Source organism: Labeo rohita, chromosome 15, assembly GCF_022985175.1.
Source record: "Labeo rohita strain BAU-BD-2019 chromosome 15, IGBB_LRoh.1.0, whole genome shotgun sequence".
Classification (NCBI taxonomy): Eukaryota; Metazoa; Chordata; class Actinopteri; order Cypriniformes; family Cyprinidae; genus Labeo; species Labeo rohita.
This window is the reverse complement of record NC_066883.1, coordinates 18,405,031-18,427,668: the sequence shown is the minus strand read 5'-3', so window position 1 is coordinate 18,427,668 and position 22,638 is coordinate 18,405,031. Positions and strand designations below refer to the sequence as shown.

Sequence of the window (22,638 nt, the reverse complement as noted above, 5' to 3'; positions counted from 1 at the left end):
CACGTGTATCTTGAAAAACGGATATTTTGGAAAGTGCTACGCCACGTTTTTGGCGTGGTTTGGAGGAAAATAATATCAAAGGTGCCTTTTACCCTGGGGTGCCTTTAGCCCCGTTGTACCCTATAATTTTCAATAACTTGCATGTTAAAACCTGTTTTCAAAAGTTTGCGTTTCCAGCCCTCCAAAATGCTGTTGTTGTGTAACTTTATGGACAAAATGTAGAAACGTAAGAATATACTTTAATATTTTTATTGTTATTCAAAAAAACAGCAAAGAAAATTTAAAGAAAAGCCGCCTGTGTTACTTAGGCATGTCCTTCATGCTCTTTGGGTAGAAGGTGTAAAGACAACCGTGTGCTGTAAGTCTATAATTTAACACATCACTAATTAAGAATATTTTCCCATACTCTGCGGAGCCATCTGGCTTCATTCACAGAACAAGGGCACTTTGGGACGGGGGCATTATCAAACAGCAGGAGAGATCAGTTCACTAGATTCCTCCTTAATAAGGCGTCTCTCAACCATATTGTTAAAATCAGTTGAAGGGTGAAAGCCACATGATTTCATTACTCCCATCCAGTCATGGCAGAGCAAGTGTCTGGTAAATTGCCTCCTCTGCCAACACCGATCTTGGTTCACTACCTCCTTAACACAGCACTCTTATCAGAGCCTGTGTCTGCACAGTGTGCGAGGAGAGGGGGGTAATCGGGTCTTGTCAGCTTGCCATGCACACACAGCAAATTAAGATTTAACCCTTGCTGTTCTCTCCTGTGTGATTAGAAACAAACCAGCGGGCTTAAGCTTGAAGAATCTGTGCCTGTTTTTCAGTGCAGTTGTTCCCCTGATTAGCTACTAGGCCATTCATTATGTAATTTTGCATGTAATTTAATGCACATGTGAGGTTAATATCGTATTTTTGATGAAGAACTACTGCTGTCAGCTTGAAAAAGGCCAAGCATCAGTGGAGACGGTCCAAGGGATCAAAGCTTTGGCATTGATTGTGGATTCCTGGCATCCACTGGTTCCATCTTCTTAAGATAACAAAAGGCAGTCTTGTTGTGTAAGGGCAAGAAAGACCGGCTGGCCGGAGAAGCAGCCATGGTTCACATCTTCAGCTCATGCTAGAAGATCCCTCTTGACATTTAAAATTATATCTAAAACCTCCCTTAGTTCAGGCTAATCAAAATATTGTATTTCTTGCACACTAAAATATTTCAAAATAAAAAGATAAAGAAAAGTGTGTTTTACAGACTTTACAAAGGTTTTTGAAAACTTCTATGATATTTTTGGTAGAGCGGTGAGACGATTAATCGTGATTACTCGCAATTAATCGCATACAAAATAAAAGTTTGAGTTTGCCTAATATATGTGTGTGTGTACTGTGTGTAATTATTAAGTGTATATAAATACAAACACATTTATGTATATATTTAAGAAATATTTACAAGTATATGTATCTATTATAGTTTTTATATAATTTATTTTATATACAAATAAAACTATTTTGTACATAAATAACATATTTCTCTTAAATATATACATTAATTTGTGTGTATTTATATATACATAATAATTACACACAGTACACACATATTTATTAGGCAAACACAAAATTTTATTTTGTATGCGATTAATCGCGATTAATCGTTTCACAGCCCTAATTTTTGGATGTCTGAACTCTTAGAAATACACTTTTTTTTTTTAAATAATCCGGAATTATGAAAAGAACATACTTTAAAAGAATATAGGCATGTGTTTTTTCCATTTTTAAAGTGATAGTTTACCCAAAAGTGAAACATTTCATCATGTACTCATGCTTATTTCATTGTACAGTTTTTTTTTGCTTACACAGTTTTTGAAACTATGGCTCTATTTCTCAAAATTCTACAAACAAAAGACAACATGCAGCATCACACACGTGTTGCAAAAGCAAACCCTTCTTTCAAAACTATTTGAACTTTTCTAAAAATTGTATTTTTGCATAGTAACTCTACACACAAACATAAAATAATTAGCCACATACGCACCAAATTACACACAGATGTGACAAATGTAAAACACTACTTTCATGTGTCTTTTGCCTGTTCTGAGTGCAGTGGAGTGCACAGGAGTTTGTCATAGCACTCACACATACATTTATGTACAGAAATACATTGTATATACTGTATGTATGCGTGTTCACTATATATGTTCACTATAAACAGAAATGTGTGTGTGTGTGTGGGGGGGGTTATTCTCAAAACATATTTTCATTGTATTTGACAGTCACAGACAAAACAAATACATTTGAAGACTGTAAAAAAAATAAGTTTGTTACTGTAATGTAAAGGGGAAAAAAAATAGTTTGTGTCCTGTCTCCTGTTTGGGTCTGGCCACAAAACCTCATCAACATCACAAGCAATATTCTGTCTTGCTAAGCAGTGGGGGAAGTAGCGTCTGGAGTGCTGTATCCCATCGCTTGGAAAAGGGGTATGTGTTGGTGGGGTTGGCGATCATATACCTTCCAACACCACACCAAAAATAACTTTTCTATTGGGTTTAAAAACTGAGAATATGGTGGCAGGTTGAGCATCAAAAGTTGCGTATGGTTATTAAAAAAATGAAGTGATTTAATTGTGTTAAGGGGAGAGTTCACCCAAATTCTGTCATTAATTGTGCCAAACCCATAAGACCTTTGTTCATCTTCAGAGTTTAAACTACATTTTGGAAGTTCAAAATCGGGGGCACAATTGAAGTCCATTATATGAAGAAAAATCCTGAAATGTTTTCCTCAAAAACCATAATTTCTTTATGACTGAAGACAGAAAGACATGAACATCTTGGATGACAAGGGGGTGAGTAAATTATTTGTAAAATGTTGTTCTGGAAGTGGACTTCTCCTTTAAGAATGATAGTCATGAAAGTCCACTATCTTTAAGTACAATTGAGTGGCCTTTTAACATTATATTCTCTGCAGGTACAGTATTTGAGAAATAGAATTTTAAAATGTATACACTACAAGTACACATCCAAAACAATTAAACAGTTGTTTTTCACATGTAACCTCAAAGAAACAGTCATCTTGCATTGGATGATTCCTTCTCTGTTCACTAAAACAAGGAGAAAGTGAACGTAACGTGATTCTACGTAATGGTTACGTCAGTATGTAAAAGTCATTCCTTCTGGGCTCTCCAGCCTTAGGCTGCCTCACTATTTCCATTTAAACATTTAATATATCATATTAAATGGAAGTCCTTATGCTTCCTTCTCCATCACAACAGTAAATTTGGTTGTCAACAACATGTGCCATTTACTTTAAACTCAGTCTGGGCAAATAATGATGGCTGCACAATGTCATAATCTGAGGCTATTTCTGTGTTGATGATCAGGGAGTGGCTGTGACCTCACCAGTTTTCTGTACCTTGCTCTGGTGTCTCTAAAGTTTCATGCACATTAGGCACAACCCTTATTTTGGTGTGCGTTATACCTTTTCACCATAGCAACTTAAATCTGCAGTAACTCTGGAAAATCCCCAATTATACCCACTAACTAATGTAGAGGGTGAGGTCCATGTGGCGTTTTTGCCATTTTTCACTTTCCAAATAAGTATTTGCAGTTTCTTGTGATGGAATATTGAAGAGTAGACTAATTTGCACATTATGACAGACATGTTATAATTAAAGGAGAGCTCCACTTCCAGAACAACAATTTACAAATAATGTCTTTCTGTCTTCAGTTGTAAAGAAATTATGGTTTTTGAGGAAAATATTTCAGGATTTTTCTTCATATAATGGACTTTAATTGTGCCCCGATTTTGAACTTCCAAAATGTAGTTTAAATGCAGCTTCAAAAGGCTCTAAACGATCCCAGCTGAGGAAGAAGGGTCTTATCTAGTGAAACGATCGGTCATTTTTTTCGAAAAATAAAAATTTGTATACTTTTTAAGCACAAAAGCTTGTGTAGCACAGGCTCTGAGATGCACGTTCACGACACTACGTACTATTGAATCACGCCGAAAGGTCACATGGAGCTATAGACCCAGTGGTTACAAAGCGAACGCGCAAAGACTAACAAAGTGCAAGTAAGTCAAACGCTGTGTACAAACAAAAAGCTACAACGATGTCGGATGATTCTGAAGTTGTAGGAGAAAATAAGATGTTTTTCGCTATTCTCTACCTTTTTGTGCCAGAATACACAGACGATGAACTTAGACGTGAATCGTAGTAGTGATGGGAAGTTCGGATCATTTTACAGACTCTTCAGCAAAATGAAAAATTTTTTTTTTTTGAGTCATTTCGTTCATTTTAGCAAAATATAATTAAAATGTAACGTTTTACTGCCCTAACACATCTACTGCTTACACAAACGTTGATCACACTACAAACAAGACAAAACTATAATGCTATAAGAAACTGAACGAATCACTCCCCGAGACGACTCGTTCTTCCCGAGTCACATTAAAGATCATTTCAAAATGAACGAATCATTCAAGAACGCGCATTCCAGAGCCTGTGCTACACAAGCTTTTGTGCTTAAAAAGTATACAAATTTTTATTTTTCGGAAAAAATGACTGATCGCTTCACTAGATAAGACCCTTCTTCCTCGGCTGGGATCATTTAGAGCCCTTTGAAGCTGCATTTAAACTACATTTTGGAAGTTCAAAATCGGGGGCACAATTAAAGTCCATTATATGAAGAAAAATTCTGTAATATTTTCCTCAAATACCATAATTTCTTTACGACTGAAGACAGAAAGACATGAACATTTTGGATGACAAAGGGGGTGAGAAAATTATTTGTAAATTGTTGTTCTGGAAGTGGAGTTCTCCTTTAAGACTTCAAGAAGCAAAATAATTGTTCAAAATCATGCATAAATATTTAATTTTGATTTTATAATAATTATCTGACTTGAAAGCATGCTACAAAATGCTTAAAGAGATAAAAATTGTCAAACAAAAAAAAAAAACTACTTTGTATCTCATCTATCTTAATGTTGTTATAAACTTGTGTGTATTTCTTTCTTTTTTTTTTCATGCAGGACACAAACAAAGAAATTTCAAAGAATTTTGGGGTCTGAACAACACTAAACCCCTTTGACTTTTTTTTCTTTGAGACATTTTAAAGTTGAGACAAAATCATTCAAATAAAGTCATTCAAGTTTTTTATTATTATTATTTTTTTAATTACTTATTTATTTATTTATTTTGTCATGAGTTAGGATTAGTGTGAGTAAAAGTTTATTTTTTTCAATGAACTATCCATCTAAAATTCAATGGAAGCCTATTTCCACATAAAATAAAATAAAATAACACAAAATAAAATAAAATATTTTTTTTCCTGCATATATATTTCTCACTTCTGACTAATTTCTCACAGTTGTGGGACATAAACTCAGACTTGCGAGAAGAAATAAACGCTTTTTTTTTACTGTGAGATAAAAAAGTCGAAATGACTTGATGAAAACAAACTTCCATTAAGTTTCAACCATATATATTGTTTACATATATGAATCATTCAAAATGTAAAGTTAATTTACAAGAAAAAAACAATAGACTTCAAAAAAGAGACTTCAAATAATTTAGCTTATTTGAAGTACTTTTTGGGCTTCCCTCAGGTTTCTTTGGCAGCTTCATGTAATCTTTAGAATTAGCATTTGTGGTTTAAATCATTTTAAATGTTCGGTTTGATGTCGTGGAGAGATTTCTTTGCGATTTCCTACAGTCCAACAGCTCATTATGTGAGACCCCCGTGATAGAAGGTCCTGTTCATTTTCTAAGCTTGAACTCTCAAGTGACCTTGTAAAAGACGTGTCTCCAATGACGTGGATTTAAAGCAGCCAAGAGAAGCCAAAGAAAGAAACGTGGCCTTTTGGTTCACAGAGCTTTTTTCCTCCTGCTTAACTATTGCTGGCCGTCTTCACGCTTGGCTTTTGATTTGTATGGTGGTCCGAACAAAGACTTAATGGGTAACAATAGGTTAAAAGCTTACAATGAGGTTGCGTCATCCGCTAACATTCACCAAATGTGTGAATGTAGATGTAGGGAGTTCATTTTAAAATCACTAATAAATTTTTTATTCGAGTATTTATGAGACTAAATGCAAAACAGAGACTATTTTGACAAAAACACATTTTTTCTTTTATTTAATGCTGTGAGGTAGTTTCTTTGATTTTACATCATGTCCAAACTTCAGAAAGCATTAACTTCAACAATGCTGATCATATAGATTTTCATGGGTGTTCTCAAGGTTCAAGAGCAGGCGAGGTCAATCCTGTGGAACAATAGATCCAAAGCAGCTGAGAGTTTTAATATTATGGAGTTGGACAGACTATGTGCTGTGCTTGAATAGGAGAGTAGTGACCATTTTTATTGGAAATCAGTCAAAAAAGGATAAATCTCTTGAAGTTTAGTTTGGTGCATGAATGTTTCCAGATTAATCAAGCTAGAAATAAATGCATGAAGAGTTTGCTAGAATAGTTATGTACTAAACAAATGCTTTAAAACTGTCCTCATGCATGCTTTTTAAATGAAGTCTTTGTACTGCTGAAAAACTATATTTTTTTTACTCTGTAGTTGTTGAGCGTAATCCCCAAATATGACCTGAAATGCAAAGCTATTAGTTCCATAGCCAAAACACTTTTTATTGCAGCTGAGTGTGTGTGTGTGTGTGTGTGCATCATGATGTAAGAATAATATTTATTAGTAGCTCATATGACTGCATGGAAACCCATTTGCTCCCTCGCATCCAATATCTTCAGCTGTAAAAATGCAGCTTTCGTCGTCAGTGGAAATATACTTGTTTTACTAATGACACATTCTCATTGTTTAGAATAATTGAGGCTGAAATAATCACTTTTAGAAAAGTTGTAGAAATTTTATTAGCTTACCTAAGCATGCATTAGATGCTGATTTAATTATTTTTTAATTTATAATGTCAATTATTATGGATGCCCTTTTTTGTCACTGAATAAAAAAATTAAAAAATGTTATCTCCACTTTTTATCTGTCTTTTTTTCCAGAATTCAGAATTGTGAGATACAGTGCCTTGCGAAAGTATTCATATCCCTTCTTTTTTTCACGTTTTATGTTGCAGCTCTATGTTAAACTACTTTTTAAAAAAATCCCAGATCAGTTTACACTCTATACAACATAATGACAAAGCAAACACAGATTTGTGACAAATTTATTAACAATAAAATACTGAAATAAGTACATTGCATAAGTATTCATACCCTTAACACAGTACTTAGTTGAAGCACCTTTAACAGTCTCAAGTCTTTTTGGGTATGATGTGACAAGCTTTATACATCTGCATTTGGCAATTATCTGCCATTCTTCACCTCACCTCTTTACCTCTCAAGCTTTGTCAGCTTGGATGGGGGCTGGCAGACATTTCCAGGTTTCTCCAGACATATTTGATTGCAGTCAAGCTAAGTCTCTGGCTGGGCCACTCATGGACATTCACAGAGTTGTCAATAAGCCGCTCTTGCTGTGTGCTTGGGTCATTGTCCTGTTGGAAAGTGAGCCTTCTGCCCAGTCTGAGGTTCTGAATGCTCTGGACTGTGTTTCATTAAGGCTGTCTCAATATTTTGGTGTATTGAGCTTTTCTTCTACTCTGAGTATGATGATGCTTGGAATTGAGGTTCATCAGAACAGAGATTCTCGTTTCTCACAATCTGAGAGTTCTTTAGGTGCTTTTTTTTTTTCAAATTCCAAGTGGGTTTTAATGTGTCTTCACTGAGGAGAGGATTGAGTTTGGCCACACTGCCATAAAGACCGGATTGGTGGAGTGTTGCAGTGATGTTTGTCCTTCTGTAAGTTTCTTCCATCTGCATATATGATCATGGAGCTCAACTAGAGTGACCATCAGCTTCTTGGTCACCAGTATAACCAAGCCTCTTCACCATCAGTTGCTCAGTTTGGCCTGAAGGCCAGCTTTAGGAATAGTCGTAGTTGTTCCAAGCATCTTCCATTATGGATTCTGTAAACCTTCAGTGCAGCATATTTTTTTCTGAACTCTTCCCTAGATCCGAGCCTTGATGCAATCCTGTCTCTGAGCTCTACAGGCAGTTCATTTGACCTCAGGGCTTGGTTATTGCTCTGATATGCATTTTCAGCTGTTAGACATTTTCTGAGAGGTGTGTGCCTTTCCAAAACATAATCATTCAAATGAATATGCCACAGTTTAACTCCACTCGAAGCGTAGTGACATCTACAAGTGATATAAATGTTCCTGAGCTAAATTTCAAGTGTCCCAGTGTTACTTATGCAATGGAATAATTTCAGTTTTGTATTTCTAATAAATTTGCAAAGTTATTACAAACCTGTTTTGTGCTTTGTCAGATTGATGTGGAAAAAAAGTAATTTAAAGCAATTTAACATAAGGCTGCTACATAACAAAATGTCCAAAAAATGAAGGGGTATGAATACTTTCGCAAGGCACTGTGTGAACTTGCAATTTTCAGAACATATCAGTCATTTTTCCCCCCTTAAAAACTGGACTGTAACTGTATCTTGCAATTCTGACTTAGAATTGTGAGATATAAACTCGCAATTGCCAGTTATAAAGTCCAGTTTTAAGGGGGAAAAAGACTGTTCTCAAAATTGTTTATATCTGACAATTCTGACTGACACGCAGTTTTGTGTTATAAAGTCAGAATTGCGAGATATAAACTTGCAATTCTGAGAAAGAAATTCACAATTGCGAGATATAAACTTACAGTTCTTGACAGTTCTTAAAATTATGACTTTATTTCTGAGAATTTTGAGTTTTTTTCTCAGAATTGTGAGACAGTCAATTTGTTCAATTTGTGAACAAAGTCAATTTTGAGATATAAACTTACAGTTACGAGAAAAAAGTCTTAATTGTGAGATAAAAAGTCAAAAATTACCTTTTTAAATTTTTTATGCAGTGTCGGAAACAGGCTTCCTTAGAAACAGGCTTCCAAAATATAGCCATATTTTAAAAAAAGAAACTGAGATAAATTACTAAAACTTTAAATTTGGTGAAAATTGAAAATATAAAGAAACTAAAGACTCTCAATGATCTCAGTGATACTAAAATAACACTGATTTGTATTTAAATTATAATATGTTGTATATTATTTATTAAATATATACAAGTATATGATTTCATTTAATCTTGGCTGGAGAAGGTGTACTTTTGACTTTATAATGCTGTGATTTCAATGCCAAGTTAGTGCTTGCTGCGTCTAATGTTAGAATCCTAGCAGGGGGGGAATTTCATTTGTTATGAAAATCAGTGAGTTGGAAATATTTGAGTTGGAAATAGCTGACCACCACTGGTTTTAATTGACATGGGATGTGCAGGGCTGCCAAAGAGAAAAAGTCCCATTTAATGTGACTGCTTATGAATGCAGATATTTTATGGTTACCATACACGTTTAGGTTACACCTGAAAAACTGCCTATTCTATGCACTGCATTTTTATATTAAATTATATATGTATTCATATATTTTCTTTAGTCTTGCTTCAGATAAACGCATTGCACCAAAGTTTATACCAGTAGGCTGTAACCTGTGGCTCGGCTTGATGTATGAAACACTGGAGATGGTTGAGCTCCGTCACACAATTGGAGAGGATTATCCGGCCTGAGATAGTCAGTTTTTTTCCCGGGAAAGACTGAACAGTCGCCTCAGCAGAATTCCAGTGTCACTGAACGCTATGGGATTGCCCATGACACTTCATCCGGCCTTTAGTGAGGAGATTAGCTGGCGTGACCAAATGACATTTCAGCACAGTTTAATGCGTATCGTTAACACGTACATTCATACACACTTCTCCACAGCCCAGCTGAGTGAGGAGATCCCTCAGGTCAGTTCATGTCATTTCTGTGTTTATTTGTGCACAGTTGATGGATGTATACATAGTATACAATGGATTCCAATAGAAAAACATAAGTGCCTTTTGCTGTATTAACATCAAAAGATGGGAAGAAAACTAAATGAAACAAGGAAGCACCTTTGGAATGATTGAATTTCTCTCAGCGATAACATTTGGTTTACAGGGGTTGTTTACACAAGTTACAATGTATCTTCATAAATCCAGCAGAGAATACATCTAAAACACATACAATAAAACACTTGGTTTTCCATCTAAGAAACATGGTGACTTTACAGCTAAAATCATAATGGCTGTAGCAGCTGTATGTGTTACTGTATAGTGTGGAGATTTTAGATATTAAAATTGTATTGTATAAGAAGTTCTGCCATATGGCATCACATTTTTAAATGGCAGTGACAAAAGATCAGAAAGTGTTGCAGTTTACCTGTATTTACCTATAATCAAAACTAAAAACAAGATTTTGTACTAGTGCAGGCTTTTGGACAACATTTGCAGTATCACGGCTGTATCAACATCAGATTTACAAGAAAATCACGATACCCAAAGACTTTCTAACTGGTTTACTTATATAGATAGTTGAACTGGTGAAGTTTATTGCCATAAAGTACATTAACTGATTTAGTTATAGTATTTAACTGTTTTATCCCTTTGTGTACAGTGCCATTATATTAAACATTAACATTATTTGTAAATATGTGCTCACAATCTTTTCTCTTCTGCCCAAAATAAAAGGGTAAATAGCTGATTACTTTTTCTAAACCCAAACTAAAAGCCTACTTTTGGCATCGTTGTTTTTTCTTCTCTAAACTTACATATAACCCTAAATTCTGCTTATTGAACCTTCAATGCGTAGGAATGCTTTAATCTACTGATCTCAGCTTAATATATGAATACAAATGATCAATAGTGCATTTTTTTGCATACAATATGCTTCACATTTAGATCAAATTATTCACATGTATTTAAAGTCTGAATACAAACACTGTCTGATATCGTGACTTTATCTACAAACCATGTGTAGAGAAGACGTCTGTTTTTGTGACAGTTTTAATGCCATAGCATAACCTTTTACAACTTGATGTGCTCTGTGTTATTTGGTTACTTTAAAACACCCTGTCCTTTTCGAGGTAGGCGATATCTGTACGATAAAGGATTAGTTCACTTACAGAATAAAAATTTCCTCATAATTTACTCACCCCGTGTCATCCAAGATATTCATGTCTTTCTGTCTTCAGATGAAAAGAAATTAAGGTTTTTGAGGAAAACATTCCAGGATTTTTCTCCATTTATTTGGCTTCAATGGGGATCAACAAGTTGAAGGTCCAAACTGCAGTTTCAATGCGCTTCAAAGGGCTCTAGCCGAGGAATAAGGGTCTTATCTAGTAAAATGTTATTTTCTAGAAAAAATGCAAATTTATATACTTTTTAACCACAAATGCTCATCTTGCACTAGCTCTGCAATGCGAGAATTCACGCATTATGTAATCATGTTGGAAAGGTTGCGCATGGTTCTTCGTCTGTGTACTCTAGTTAAAAAAGGTAGGGTAGCGCGAGAAACTCCAACTTTAAAATCGTCCATCATCTTTATTTTACCAAATTTTTTGTCAAGGGTATTTGACTTTCTTTGCACGTTTCCACCTACATCACATGTGACCTTCCCAATGTGATTACGTAATGCGTGAAGTTGAGCTAGTGCAAGAGGAGCGTTTGTGGTTAAAAAGTATACAAATTTTTATTTTATTTTAGCAAATGACCGATCATTTTGCTAGATAGGGATCATGTAGAGCCTTTTGAAGCTGCATTGAAACTGCAGTTTGGACCTTCAACCTATTGATCCACACTGAAGTCCACAATATGGAGAAAAATCCTGGAATGTTTTCCCCAAAAACCTTCATTTCGTTTTGACTGAAGAAAGAATGACATAAACATGGATGACATGGGGGTAAGTATATTATCAGGAAGTTTTTATTCTAGAAGTGAACTAATCCTTTAACATGTGACATTGTAATGGTAAAAGACGTGCTTTGTCTTTGTTTCATGACAGTATTCCCGTTACAAATGAGGCAACACAGGATGCACACGTAAATCGATCACTTTGTCTCCATAAAATGGATCCTAGAAAATACCAAATCGTTCATTAGCAGGGCCGAATGTTGCAAAAGTCCAGTTCCTGTGGCTTTCTTTTGCTTGAGCAGTGGTCTCTAGGTAAATGCAGCCCAGTGTGAGAGATGCATCGCAGTGGGCGTCTCTTAAAGCCTTTCCCGCAGGTTTTAGAGCATGAGGACCATTCGGCGATGCTCCACGTTGGGCAAGGGTCACCACACACTCTTATGGCACTGGGCTTTTCTGTGCTATCACAGTGTGTGGCTGTTTCCCCATTCGAATCCAAACACTGTATCAGTCTATTCTGAACCCCGTTCCCACAGGTAACCGAGCACTTATTCCAATCTGCCGCCACCCACTTATAAGACGGCATCTGATAAGTTGGCTTCTTCAGCTCTACTTTATTGCTGTCCTCCAGCACGCTGTTCTGCGTAGGGTTCCTCTCCTCCTTCTTTATGACTTTGCTTTCCTTATTTCCCACATTCAGGTAGTAAGAGTAGCGCACTCGAGGCGGTGTCATTTGACCCACCGACAACAGTTCCACCGTGAGAGACTCTTTGAGAGGTCTGGAGACCTGCAGCATCTCCACCGATGTGCCGGTTCCACTGTAGCGCAGCAGACTTCCCCTTACGATAATGTCTTTTTCGACCGCTGAAACCACAAAGTTTCCATTCAAAAGATATTTGCCGTGGACGTTCTTTACTGCTAAGTAGTTGTCATCGTTAACCAAGCCACGGTAACCGCGCTGCCTTACGTCCACGTTTGCAGCTCCGACTGGTAGAGTCACCACAAAATTATATCCATGCCTGAAAAGACAAAATAAGTATTCAAATTGTTGAATAAAGTCATTATTTTTGTTTTCTTTGCACACAAAAAGTATTCTTGTAGCTTCATAACATTGCAGTTGAACCACTGATGTCACTATTATGGACTATTTTAACAATGTCCTTACTACCGTTCTGGGCCTTGAACATGTCAGCTATATTGTTGCAGGGTCAGAAAGCTCTTGGATTTCATCAAAAATATCTCAATTTCTGTTCAGAAGATGAGCGAAGGTCTTAGGGGTTTGGAACGACATTAGGGTGCGTAATTAATGACAGAATTTTTATTTTTGGGTGAACCATCCATTTAAATTCAAATTGCAATTTAAAACCACATTAACACAGTTTTAAATTCAATTCAAATTTGAATAAAAATCAGGAACAGAACTGGAACTTTTAAAGCATTTTCAATTTAGTTTTGAATGGTAAACCACCCTGGTAACCCTGACATTGCTGCAGCAGATGTTCTTTAGGTCCTGTAAAACCATAGACTCTTACATGGGTTTTGTGAACATTCCAGAGACTTTCTTGCAGTTTTGGTTGTCTCCGCCACACACACCACATTTGTCAAACTTCATGTTGGAGCTCAGTTTGCCATCACAACCAGCCTTAATGCACTTTCCCTGAACACAGACCGCTGAGGTATCAGGAGAACAAGGGGTCCCGTCCACCACCTGTCACACAGATAACATTCACATTCACTACACCTACAATAGACATTTAAAGAAACAGACACTATAGACCTTAAGTAGCTCTTAACCCTTTTCAGCGCTGCGCTCATTGTCTTCTGTATTCCGTTTGAATTTCCACAACATGAACAGAAGGTTGTACAAATTTATGAATGAACCAATTGTTTTTAAAAACGTCCCCATGTACTGACATTTGTTATGACATCTGCCTCGGACATTACAATACTCGTGATAACTTTCGTTAACTCTAGAATATGATAATCCACTCCACCATCTCACCTCATTACTCTTCAACAGAATATTATAGAGCTACTGCAAAAATGTAAGTTCAATAACAGAATTCTAAATATAACAGTCTATGGCTGATAACAGTCTATGGCTCTGTTTACATTAGTGCGTTTTCGTTTTAAAATGGCATTTTAAAATTAAAATGATCCCCCTCTACACTGGCGTTTTCACTGTGTTTCAGAACTGAAAATGCATGTCACATGACTATTTATGCAGGTACAAACATAGTTCTGTCATGGCAAGTCTCGGAAGGATTGGCATGGTAATGCACATGACAATGTTAATGTATTTGGTCCAGGCGGAATAGATCTGCTATGCTGCTGGAGCAAAGCAAGTACCAAGACTTGCTACTGCCAATACAACCACAACAAGCTGCTGTGAGCATGTAAGAAATACTGCTGCTGCATGTGTAACATATATGAATAACCCCCATATAGCATATATGAATTACCTCGTAGCAGATCTATACAGGTGGAGCTGGGGAAGGTGGAGGGTTTCTGAAGCATGCTGCAAACTGCTATGGCAAGCACTAGTCATATATCTGAATGTTGAGCAGTGAGCTCATTGGCTACTGATACAGGAGAGAACCAATCAGCTGTGCCATGTGATAATGATGTCATAGGTCAGATTGAGTCAGACCTATTGGACTCCGCCATCTAAAGTTTCATGACAGAACTCTGTATATTTGTATAGGTAGATGCCCTATTATTTAGATGGCGAACATGTCTACGTGCTTGGAGCGGTCGAATGGGGAATTTACTAGGGATGCACCGAAATGAAAATTCTGGGCCGAAACCGAAAATTCTGAAAACACTTGGCTGAAAACCGAAACCAAAAATGCTTTAAATTTATTAAATAAAGTAATTTTGTGAGATTTTTTAATTCAACTCAATAATTTGCATGATACTAAATTAAAAATAAAACACAAGCCAATAAAATAACCACACTTTTACTGAAAATAACACAATAAAATTGGACAGAAAAAATAATAGTATTAAATATCAATATATTATTTTTATTTGGTTTTAGTTTATTTAGTTTACCTAATCATCCAAATAATGTATAATCCTACAAAGCTGTTATTATCAGAGCATGTGAGCAGAGTGAAACCTGCACGCTGAACATTGCCGGGCGGTGTGCCATATATAGGCCTATATATTATATATTTTCGACCATTATTGGCCAAAAATTTGGTGCATCCCTAGAATCTACCTATACATATCTATGGGTACAACAATGAGCATGATGTTATTGTTTACATGGTCATCGAGGATATGCAGAGTGAATGTGGGCAGCCATGCCATTGTTTTCAAAAAACTCAGTTTTGGTCTGTTTACACTGAAACACAACCGCAGAGTTTTCAAACTAAAATGGGGTCTGCAGCGTTTTTGAAAGTAATGTAAATGATAGCCATAACCGTAGCAAAAATTATGCATTTTAAAACGAAAATGCACTAGTGTAAACATATCCTATAGCTGTCTATCGTTGCTTAAACCGAGTTTTTCTGTCTTCCCATCTATGTCATGAGCAATTGTGAGAATCAGTCCTGTACTGTGTCACTCCACACGGCCATATCTGAGAGATAAGCTCTCACCATTACTTTTCTTTTAGTATCTTGTTCGCTTTAAAAATGGGATGTGATTTTTTTCCATGAGATAAGAACTGCAAACTGGCTCAAAACTCCTTTTGTTCATGAGCCATGAATGTCAAACAATGTTGGAGTATTTAAGCATACTTTAATTTATTTACCTTCTGCGAGAGAGCGTAGAAGTATCCTGTGCCGTTGGCTCGGCAGATGAGCTTGCATCTGTCCTTAACAGAGACTCCAGAGTATTTCGGGACCCAGACGACAGACGGGCTCAGTCTGTTAGTGTTCAGACTGATGCCATTGAATGACTCGCACTGCTCCTCTCGAAAGCTCTTTCCTGTCACAAACAAACAGTCATCGTCAGACGTGAATATTGACTTTTTATATTAACATGAGACTGAAAGATATTTCATTCACCTGAGTCTTTACAGGGTTCTAAGTTGCAGGAGCGATGCTTCACTCTCAGTCCTTGGCAGTACTTGCCCCCGTTTTCAGGGGCGGGGTTGTTACAGTCCCTTTTGGCGAGCTGCACCCCTCCCCCACAAGTACGGGAACATGGACCGTATGGACCCCACCGACCCCAATGGCCGTCTACCTACAGAAAGAGTTTACATGACTCAGAAACATTTGTATCCTTACTGAGAAGACTGACAAACAGACTAATATTAAAATTAAAAAGCATTAAAATACAATACAGATATGCTGTAGTTAGCACATCACTCACCTTGTCTTTGGTGGTATTTTGCTTATCAATACAGATCCCCCGATAGCACAGCTTGTTGCTACCACAGGTCGTACCGTCAGCCCAGGGAAAGTGTCGAGTCTGACACACCAGCTGTCCTTTAGCTTTCCCCGTGCACCACAGTTTAGAGCAGGGCTGCATGTACGGACAGGGCTTGGATCCTGAGCCGAAGGCCAGTTCGCACTGACGGCTGAGCGAGTAGCTGACGCCCGGAGGGTCATCTGGAAGAGCCAAGAGCTTTTGGGGCTGATCCAGCAGACAGTCACCTGAAGAGCAAAAGGTACTTGATGCAAATCATACTTTTAGTATGTTGGACATTTGTGTAGCTGAGCAAATCCATGATGTATGTGTTTTATTTGACATTGCTGAGACACAAATGTCAGAGTTGATTGCAGCAGACTAACCGTGGCCTGCGTCCAGGAAGTCTGTGATGATGGCAGCGCTGCAGACAGACCAGGGCATGTTGTGGTCAATCTGGATCAGTGTGGGAGACATCATATGGTTGTCCTTGAGCTTTCCAAATACCTCCTCACAAGCCTTCACATTGTCATGTGGCATGCTGAACACATGCCCTGGAGAAGAGCCAAAGAAATATTCAAGCCACGTTTTCATTTTCATAGTAGAAAATGGAAATGAATAGTTTTAGTTACAGTTTTTATCCATTGAGAGGAATATACTTTAAATGCAGTCAGCATTTCATCATGTCGCATTTATTCATTTTAGTCAGCTTTACTCGGAATGAAATTGCATCTAATTTTAGTCAACATAAACAACATTTTGTTTGCTGAGAAATGTGAGAAAAATTGAAAACATTTATATATTAGGTTAAACAAGTATCAACATCTATCTATCCATCTATCCTTTTGTCCGTCTACACTGATAAAAACAATAAGTAAGATTAACTAAGATTAATTTTTCTTTTCCAAGTTTTTGCACACATAAATTTTAAGTAAAATGTAAGTACTGAATTAAGTAAAATCTGTATAACTAAGTTAGGTAAAAAAAAAAAATATATATATATATATATTTTTTTTAAAGTGGCCTGTTAGAGTTTGATGAGTAATTTCTACTTAACTATTTTAAGTTAAATCTGCAACACTCAAGTACATGTCACTCAGTCACAGTTTATAAAATTTACTAAAAATGTAGCACAACAAAAAAGCTTGCTTTTAAAGCATGTGGTTCACTTATAAACATGTAAGTAAGCAAGCAGACAGCTTGTTATCCTTTTAAGATAATATATCTACTCAGTAGAACTGTTACCTAATTCAATACAGAGACCTCAATACTTGGTACACCATACACAATGACGGTAACAATCAGTGGATAGTGTTCGAGTATGAATGGGTCATTTTGACATTAACTCCATTTTGACATTAACTCCATTTTAGAACATTAACTCCAGATGTCAAAAAACAGTAAGTTACTAAACCTAACAATAAAAGCCACCATAAAACAGTGTAAATACAACTCAAAAACAGTGAAAAATGTATTTTTTTAATTGTTCATGCCCCAGTGCATGATGGGAAAAACAGGATCATAACTTTGATATTTACTTAAAGAATGCTTGTAAACATAACCAACAATTCCAAGTAAAATATACTTACAAGTTCAAAATGTAATTTCTGCAAGCTTTAATTGAGTATTGATATAGAATTTACTTTATTTTTTTTATTCTAGCACTAAATTATTTAATGTAGAAATTACATTTGTTTACTTTTGGTCCAACCATCCATCCATCCATCCATCCATCCGTTTGTCAATCCATCCATCCATCCATCCACCAATCTGTTTTTCCATCCATCCATCATCCTATCCATCCATTAATTTATCTATCCATTATTCTATACATCCATCATTCATCCACCCATCCATCTATCTATCCGTCTATCTGTCCATCAGTCCATCTGTCTGTCAATCTATCCATCCATCCATCCGTTTTATCCATCCACCGTTCATCCACCCATCCCTCTCTCCCTGTCCACCCATCCATCCATTTTTCTATCCATCCATCCATCCATCCATCCATCCATCCATCCATTTGTTCATCTATCTATCTATCTATCTATCTATCTATGTATCTATCTGTCTGTCTTGTCCATTCATGCATCTATCATCCTATCCATCCATTCATTTATCTATCCATTATTCTATTCATCCATCATTCATCCACCCATCCATTTCTCTGTCTGTCTGTTCGTCCATCCATATATTTTTCAATCTATCCATCCATCCATCTGTTTATCCATCCATCCATCCATCCATCTATCTACCTCTCTGTTTGCAAGGTGTACGATGACTAACAGGTTCAAATATGTTCAAGGATTTTCATAGGTCTGTACACACCATATAAGGATGGCATTGTTGCACCAGCCCCAGTCAATGTGGTTCTTTCAGCATCTGCTAATGTTTTCCCATCTGTCTTTTATTAAACCATTGTTTTCACAGGGATCAAGAGAAAACTCTTGAATGCAGTTGTCATTGTTTTTCTAAATTAATAATAAAGCGTGACAGGACTTTTTTTCTTGAAACAGCTGCCACAACGTTCATGTTTAAAGATCAAGAAATCTGATATAGAATTTCGGGAGTGAGAAGCCTCGTCAAAATCCCATCACCCAAAAGGATTCAACTTAATTACACCACAGACAGAACCTCAGACTGGCCGCTGGGAGGAGAACTCAGACAAGGACCTTTAGTTCACCTGCTTTGCTCACAAAAGACTTTAAAGACTCTCACCTAGTTCATGTGCGGTGGTGAAGGCTGAGGGGAGACCATCATCTTCAATAACTGAGCAGCTCCTCTTAGGATCACACATGGTGCCTACATCAGCCATACCCAGAGTGTCACACGTGGAGGCCCCACACAGGTCCTGTGAAGATATGATCAGTGATGAAACACAGTGTGACATAACAAGCATCAAGTGTTTCGGGGGCAGTATGACGCTAGCCAGGGTTACAGTAGTAATTGCCTAATTAATCTCCAGAATCCTTGCTTTCACATTGAGCAATGTGATTAGGTCCCCAGTGATTAGGTCTGATCCAAAGCGTATGTGTGTAAACCATCTATTTCTGATTTATCAGATCAAAGTAGTTTTATTATTATTATCATTTTTATTGTGTATTGGCATAATGAGAAGCACAGGGCTGTGTGGATCAGTGAGGGTGGCCAAGAATGCCTGTAAACAGCTGTAGTTACGACACCGTTAAGAGGACAGATGGAACCATGTGAGAACATTATAGTGCAGCCTCCTGCAGACTTCAGGGAGAACATTTGGAAAGGCTGAATACATTCCAATATTATCTTGACGTAAAGGTTTCAACTTTCTCATGTTGTTAAATGGGACAGTTGAAAGGAGATGGCCATGGGAAGTCACATATTTTTTTTACAAAACACTAAGCAGCAAAGTAGTAGTTTGCATAGCTGTATTCACAAGTAATAGAAAGGCATGAGTTAATTTGGCTGAAATAACAGGTGCAACGCAGGTACTCTGGCATAATAGTTCGCACTGTAATGACAGCTGACTTGGATCACTCCTGCTGGAGTCAGTATTACATGCTTTCCGCTTTCTGGTGATGTAATGGTGCTTTCAAGTTTATATTGGAATCAAATGGTAGAGAATTACGTTTGTTTTAGGGGCACTCCCTAAACCTGACTTGTTTCCAGAAATGTTTTACTGCTTTAAATCCAGATGGCATGTCATGTTAGTATAGAAAGTGTGTTAACTATGGGAAAACCGCTGAAATATTTCAGATATTAAAAGGACAAATCTTTACTTTCAAAAAAACATTATTTGCGCACAAAAACAGTCATTAACCCATATGTAAACATCGTTTCTTACCTGCTTTGTAAACAAAATAGCCGTGTCCCAGTACTCTGGGTGTTTGTCGTTCATCTTGTTCAGCTTCTTCTGCCAGGTGCAGAAATTGCGCAGCGTTAGTGCCGCGTTACCGGATACTTTGGGTCCTTTTTCTGCCTCATTAATCACCATAAGCTTTACAACCACTATACTGATGGCGTTTAAGATACTGGGGTGTTTGTACAGCTTTGCAGTGACAGACATGAGAGTCAAAAGGTAATGCTTCAGGTCGTCGCCGTGGAACTTTGCCATAGACTCATCAGCAACAACCAGGACCTCTACGTACCTCGGTATAGAGGCGAATCTTTTCGATCTGCTCATGCTTTTTAACAAAGTTTCTGTCAAGTTCCTCGTATGTCCCTTCACATGTTTGTACTTTTTTAAAGACTCCACAACGCCCTGGTTTGAACTGGATGTAACTCCGCACCTAGAAGTTGAGCTCGAAGCGTGATGTCTTCTGCGGATGATGTGCGTTTTTTCAGCATCATCTGGTGCTGCGTTGGTCGACCTGCGCTCTATGAAGTACTCCATCCCGTTATAAGAAAACGCTCCTCGGATGCCTCCACAGAGACTGAGAGCTGCATATGAATTCCTGTCTAAATTAATATCACCGGAGTAAAAGCATCTTCTAAAATCCTCTCCTAAAAATGCACCTGAAGATGTTGTGTCATACTGAAATGTGCCTTCAGGAGCCAGAAAACTGGAGTCAGGCAGAAGATTGAGATAAAATTCCTGATTGAAAGCGTTTATTCTGTAAACAACAAGTTCTTTGTTCAGTTTGTCATGACTTGGGAAATTTTCACGGTCAAGTCGAACAGGTTCACAAAAATCAGTTTCCATACAGAGGTATATTTTCGTTAAAAACAGCATGTGCAAGAGGCAAAACAAAACAGCGGGGAAACCCGACATCGTTGTTGGTGGCGATCAGATATCCTTCAAAGTGTAATTCACACCGTGATGCTGTGGATCACGGTTCTGTACATCCGTCATGAGAATTAAGCATTGCCACAATCGATATCCGTCGCCCTGGTGTTTCTCTCTGTGAAACCAGCTCCCTCTTACTTTTATTCTTTTGCGTCATATGTAAACATTGCAGATTGTAATGAGAGTTTTTGGGAAGTTCAGATGAGAGCTCATGGTTCATGTTGAACACAGCCGACACTTCTGGCTCTCTAAATATGAGCATCAAGCCAGCCGCGCTTCAGAGGTTACCTCCCACTCCATAAATGCTCGTGTCATTTGTAGAGGTGTGGAACAATTTTCAAACGATTTTGAGGGGAAAACGGGATACACGGTCTTTTTTACATAAATAAATAAATACTCGTGGTTTGTAATTTATTTTGTTTGTTCCAAAAATGTAGTAAAATTAGAATAACAGTTGTCCTTTAAAATTAAATACGTTTATCACAAACAGATCAGTTCCGATTTTTATCTGTTATTAATGAAAGGAGGTAAAAGTATCAAAACACCTCATAATTCTGATTTTACTTCGTGAGATAATGGAACGCTCAAGTCGATAACCTTCTCAAAATAATAGTACAAAAACATAATTTATGCGTTAATTATGGAACGTTTTTCTGCAACATTTAAGTTGGATGTTTGCCTAAGATGGTAGACAAAATTCCAAAGTAGCAATTAAATAATTTTTGCAAAATAATAAAATGAAATGTTCGCCTTAATGTTGTCTATAACGTTCACATTACCAAGAAAAAAAGTCATTTTTTGAATTTTCGATAGTATTCATCCCTAAGCCATCATGTAAGAGTCACCACTTAAAAGTATTTACCAATATCACACAGAGATTATCATAAAAACATGTTGTCAGTTATTGTCAATAATTGCACTGAACATCTAAAACTATGTGCAACTAAATATTTTCCCTAGCTGCTTTAATAGATATAATAATATTGGTAAATAAAGTTTGAATATATTAGCCTACTTTTTTTTAAGATTTATTTTTGGCCTTTTTGCCTTTATTACAATAGGACAGATCACAGCTGACAGGAAGCGAAGTGGGCGGGATCGGGAAAAGTCCTTGAGCCAGGATTCGAACTCTGGACGCCACTAGCGCAATAGCGCTGCATGTGGGCGCACTGCCTACAATGCTATGGCGCCGACAGCCTACGTTTTTTAATAGATAATGTTTTTATTGCCATTGGAAAATAATACAAATTCTAGGTTTGTCATCAGTGCACCTCCAAACAAATGTAATCTGTTGAATAATGATGATATTCAAAATATGTGCAGTGTTAACACCTGAGCATATACCGTCTTTCCTCTTTTTAACCATCATGCATTCCCTTGAGTTATACTTTGTTATCTAAATCCATATAAATCAGGGCCATCATTGATGGATTTCATAATTTGCAAACATACCGTGTATTTTTATATTTGAAACTTAAGGCTCTGCAAGTTTGTGTACTGCTGGATGTCATAGCAAGTCCTTCATATTTCCCCCAACCCCCTCTTATCAGCTGAGCTCCGCACATGTGGTCATGACAGGGCCTTGAAAGCTCTTTGGAAGTAGCACAAACAGTAGATGACTGCCCATGATAACACCTACTGTGAATTGTTGCATGACATGCCAGATGATTCACATCTGGGAACGTTGCAGCTTCTTTGCCCTTGCCCACAGTGAAACAAGTCACATTTGATATAAAGATACTATTGGAATAGCTCCATCGGTTTGCTGTTTTTAGAATGCACATC

The 22,638-nt window shown here is 37.1% G+C and overlaps 1 protein-coding gene across 1 annotated transcript; it reads right to left on the bottom strand.

Moving 5' to 3' along the window:
* Positions 1–10,401: 10,401 nt before the first annotated feature.
* On the bottom strand, positions 10,402–21,078 carry LOC127177479 (A disintegrin and metalloproteinase with thrombospondin motifs 15). Its single transcript, XM_051129770.1, has 8 exons — positions 19,912–21,078; positions 18,810–18,942; positions 16,478–16,645; positions 16,056–16,339; positions 15,749–15,926; positions 15,493–15,668; positions 13,265–13,440; positions 10,402–12,751 (listed from the first exon to the last, which is right to left on the bottom strand). The coding sequence occupies exons 1-8, from the start codon at positions 20,836–20,838 to the stop codon at positions 11,980–11,982; spliced, it is 2,814 nt and encodes a 937-aa protein (XP_050985727.1). The 5' UTR covers positions 20,839–21,078; the 3' UTR covers positions 10,402–11,979.
* Between the last annotated feature and the right edge of the window lie 1,560 nt (positions 21,079–22,638).